This window comes from Ptychodera flava, chromosome 10 (assembly GCF_041260155.1).
Source record: "Ptychodera flava strain L36383 chromosome 10, AS_Pfla_20210202, whole genome shotgun sequence".
Lineage (NCBI taxonomy): Eukaryota > Metazoa > Hemichordata > Enteropneusta > Ptychoderidae > Ptychodera > Ptychodera flava.
The window spans coordinates 13,642,024-13,646,950 of record NC_091937.1 but is presented as its reverse complement, the minus strand read 5'-3'; the positions used below and the strand labels follow the sequence as shown (position 1 = coordinate 13,646,950).

The following is a 4,927-nucleotide window of genomic DNA, read 5'->3' as shown; positions in this document are numbered from 1 at the left end:
GATGAAGAGCCCAGGGAAACCCAGGTTATGTTTTGTTGTAAAACACTTTTTGTCAGATATTGCCTTACACATGTATGTTCATAAGCAATTGACCATTAGCAGTGGCCAAAGTCAAGTTTCCGAGGTCAAATCACTATACGATTCAGCAGCGTCTGGCCATGTACTCTAATATCACAAAATCACCCAATTACAATAATCGACTCCCAACAGTAAGGCCGATGTGTGAAGTTGCCTATCATTTTGGGGATTATTTTAACCAACTAGGGTAGGAGGGTTACGAGGGCGGGGTTACAGAGAAGTCCAGGGTACCGACAATGTCCGAAGACGGCGTATGGTATTGTTGATGTTCAGTTGATGATGGTATGATTGCAAAGTTGTTCATTAATAGGGACAAGCCAGTCTCGTTTCGCCGTTGTGGTCTCTAACTGTCGATCAATCTCTTTATGCTGCTTAACTGCCTATTATTTAAGTATGGCAAACACAACCTCGTGCGTGGTTACTGCACTGAAACGTAAAATAAAGAGCTATGACCGAAGAAAAGACTGCATGAATAGATCAAAAGAAAGTTCGGTGAGTTCCGTGATTGAGGGCGCAGTAGATGGTATTTCAATCGTGGTGTCCAGTGAAAACAATAGCCGTCGTTACCCCTTTTCATTTTACCTCCACGCACTGCATGATTAATGCGAATTCGGAAACAGGCTTTCATCTAAATCCGATTCCAAAGCAAGAGCGTGATATGCGACATTCTGAATTACGGCAAAAGTAAAATTTCAACTATATATTCTTGAAAATGATTTCATTAACGAGTTATTTTAGTCTTTTTACGAAAGCTAACATTTTTTAATTTCCAATGTCGATACATTTTGGGTAATCCGCTTCTCTAATCTCAAGCTTGCACTGGGACCCTGACTTTCAAGTTATTATCATTTATGAAAGGGGAGTGTCACGCTTAGAATTTCATTGAAGAGAGCTTTAAAGTGTGAGTCCTGCCACATTTTGAGACTTTTTCGTTTGTGTTAGGAAATATATTCTTGTATTACGTCATTATTAGTACAGTGTCTTACTATAGATACTCTGATAGCATTCCTTCTAAGACTAAGCTTTGAGACACCGCTTCCTATCACTTTTATTTTACCAACCAGAGATTCCATCTGCTAAGACAATATGCCTAATCCATCATGTGCCTTTCTCATGACTCATAGACACTTTTCCCGCCAAAAGTGCTTTATCTACGGGAACCTCGCCTTCCCTAATCAGAGACTTTTCCACCCTCAACAGAGACACTTCACGTCACTGGACTCTATGTACGGTCTCTCACCCAAGTGTTATGCTTCACTGTATTAGCCACTGTCTATTATATTAGTATAGAATAAAGTAGTCATTTATAGTATTAGACGACTTCGTCTCCCGACTGCTTACTCAGACCTGGTCATATTCCACACATAATTTCTGGTGCCGAGACCAGGATTGCGAGACTACCTACTACAGCCTGAAGCATACTTTCAACGATGCCAAGAAACGGAAACTCCTTCGGGTCCTCCGGATCCAAGGAAACTAAAGAACTGGAATACCAAAGAAATGGAAGACGCGATCGGATAACAACACTTCTGAAGCAAGCGGACGATATAACCTTCAAGGAAAACCCCACAAAAGAAGAAATTGAAGCACTTTCCAAAGTGACCAACAACGTCTCGAACAAGCTAGAGATCATCAAGAAATTGGACGACGAAATTTCTTCACACATCAAAAACAACAACGAAAAGTTACAAGAAGAGTTTCAAGCAGCAGACGAATACGAAGATCTCATCACCAGTAAGTTGAAGCTTTATAGACAATTTATTGGAGAACATACTGACGAGCCGACTAGTTCGAATGTATCGTCGACTTCGTCGCCGGCGCCTGCGCCCGTTTTTAGACACAAGGGAAATCATCTGCCGAAACTGACTCTTGAAAAATTTGACGGTGAAATCATGAAATGGCCAAGCTTTATCGATAACTTCATGTCTCTCATACATGAAGACGCCTCGCTAAATGACACTGAGCGACTTCGGTATTTGAGAGCAAACCTCGTCGGTCCTCCCGCCGGGGTAGTAGACGGACTGAGATCAAACAAGAAAAGTTATGGTGACGCGATAGAACTCTTACGCGATAAATATGGCAGACAAGAAGAAATACGCAGAGCTTACGTCAAAGCTTTTTACAAATTGGAAAACCCCGCTTACACTGTCGAAAGTTTGACCGCATTTCACAATAAGTTAGAAACGTACGTTCGCCATCTTGAACAGTTAGAAGTTCCACAAGAAAGATTCGAATGGGTGATCTTAATCATAGTGTTGGAAAAACTTCCGCCCAATCTACTGACGCTGCTTCAACGTCCATTAGAGGATGAACTATTTCACACGTTCAAACAATTTCGCGAGGCTCTCAAACGCGAGATACGGATAATGTCTTCCAACAATCGTGCTGCTGAATTGGACGAATCAATTCAGTCTTCAATGCCTAGTACCGCCGCCTTTTACTCAAGTACCGCGACTAACTCAGCCGCGCGTCGCCCTACTCAACGGAAGGAAAAGAGTTGCGCCTTTTGCCGAGGACCACACTATCCTAACGATTGCACTGTGGTCACCGATTCTTCGAAACGACACGATATTGTCAAACAAAACCGGCTGTGTTTCAATTGCCTCGGGAAACACAAAGTCAGCGACTGTAAGTCCAAAGGAAAATGCCGCAAATGTGATAGAAAGCATCACACTTCACTCTGTAAATCGGACCAGGGATCCACCTCTACGACTTCGGAAACTTCACGCGATCCTACCCCTACTCAACGTAACGCTGATGCTTCACCTCAACCCGGTACCCGCGAACGCTTCGCACGCTCAACCCGCCGCGGCAACGACTCAAGTACACTTCGCTACCTCGGACAAAGAAGAAAACCGCTCTTCTGAAAACCGCTGTTGTTCCTATCTCATCGGGACGGAAAACCGTCAACGCTGTTGTACTCATCGACGAAGGTTCTAACCGTTCATTTATCGCTAGAGACTTAATTCGGAAACTGAACATTAAACCGGACGGTTACCTCAACACTAGTATCGCAACATTGGGCGATCTCTCTCAAAGTAAACGCTACGAAACGGCTACGTTCAAGCTTCATACTCGCGACGGACCAATGGAAATGAGCGCGTTGATCGCACCGAAGATCTCCGCCATGAAGAACTTCATCAAGAAACCGCTTGTCGACCTTCCTTATATACGGGGCTGCCGTTAGCCCATCATCCCTCGGACGCGTCCTCCTTCGAAATCTCCGTCCTCATCGGCGCTGACCGCTCATGGGACTTCATCGAAAATGAAGTCATCGAAGGCCCCGGACCCTACGCTGTGAAGTCAAAATTCGGATACCTGCTATCTGGACCTACAAACGCGAGAAACAATCTCAACGCTGCTAACGCGACTATTCTACATATCGCTACGCACTCTATGGAAGAAGAAACAAAACTCCAGACTCTCTGGGACTTAGAAACACTATCGGAATTAGAAATGAAGAGCACTCAACGGACATTAAGGTAAGCGAATTTGAATTATTTCGCGATACCCACTTACGAATCGACGACGGTAAATACGTTGCTAAGCTTCCTTGGAAACCAGATCACCCGCCATTACCGACCAATTATCAAATTAGTGAGAAACGCACACGCGCCATGGTACGCAGATTAAAGCCAGATTTATTGAACGCGTACAACCGCATTATTGAAGAGCAAATCTCTCGTGACTTTATTGAAGAAGTTTCTGATGATGATATAACTCGTGGACATTATCTACCACACCGCTCTGTTAAGAAAGATTCGACTACAACTCCTATCCGTGTAGTCTACGATTGCAGCTGTCGCCAATCAATTGACGCCCCTAGTTTGAACGATTGTTTACAGACTGGGCCTGCTCTGCTAAACGATATGGCAGCTATACTACTCAGATTTCGATTAAATGAGACTGCCGTTATCAGCGATATTGAGAAAGCGTTTCTCAATGTCCGCCTCGACGAAAGTGATCGGAAATTCACCAAATTCCTGTGGCTATCAGACCCTAGCGACCCTGAAAGCAATTTCAAGGTCTATCAATTCAAAACGGTCCTCTTTGGCGCGGTCTGCTCTCCGTTTATTCTGAACGCCGTCGTGAAAACTCACTTGGAAAAACACAACGCAACTTCGACTTCCGCTGATTTGAAAGATAATATTTACGTTGATAACGTTGTTACTGGAGTACAAAACGCGACCGACGCCGTGAAATACTACAACGACGCGAATGAAATCATGACTGCCGGTGGATTTAAACTACGCTCTTGGTCATCCAACTGTGATGAAGTACGCTCGCTCGCCAAACGCGACAAAACACTCGAAATGAACACCAACGTGGGTGTTCTCGGAATGCGCTGGGACTCTAACTCGGATACATTGACTTATATGAAGAAAACGCAACCTCCTTCGAACGACCTCGTGACTAAACGTGAAGTTGCTCAAATAACCGCAGGCTTATTCGACCCCTAGGGATATATATATCGCCTGTTCTTGTAAAGGCAAAACTGTTCATACAGGAACTTTGGAAAAGAAAACTCGACTGGGATGAACCTCTAGGAGACGACCTAATCAAACAATGGTCACCCATAGCAACCGACTTACGCGCCGGTTCACTGAAGGTACAATTCTACACGATGAACATGAACTCCAAGGCTTTCAGTGCATCGGTGTACCTATGGTACAAGGGCCAGACTGCATTAATTATGGCAAAGACTCGCGTCGCTCCTACGAAGGAACTTACGCTACCGCAAATAGAATTGATAGCCGCACTAATTGGTTCAAAACTTCTCCGTTTCACCTACGATGCGCTGAAAGATAAAGTAAATATCACACGTCGCTTCCTATGGTCGGACAATCAA

At 44.2% G+C, this 4,927-nt stretch overlaps 2 protein-coding genes across 2 annotated transcripts; both read left to right on the top strand.

Annotated features, from left to right (window-relative positions):
* Positions 1-1,508: 1,508 nt before the first annotated feature.
* LOC139143022 (uncharacterized) lies at positions 1,509-2,945 on the top strand. The gene has a single exon (XM_070713213.1). The coding sequence runs from the start codon at positions 1,509-1,511 to the stop codon at positions 2,943-2,945; it is 1,437 nt and encodes a 478-aa protein (XP_070569314.1).
* Positions 2,946-3,695: 750 nt separating this feature from the next.
* Positions 3,696-4,538, top strand: LOC139143021 (uncharacterized). The gene has a single exon (XM_070713212.1). The coding sequence runs from the start codon at positions 3,696-3,698 to the stop codon at positions 4,536-4,538; it is 843 nt and encodes a 280-aa protein (XP_070569313.1).
* Positions 4,539-4,927: the final 389 nt, after the last annotated feature.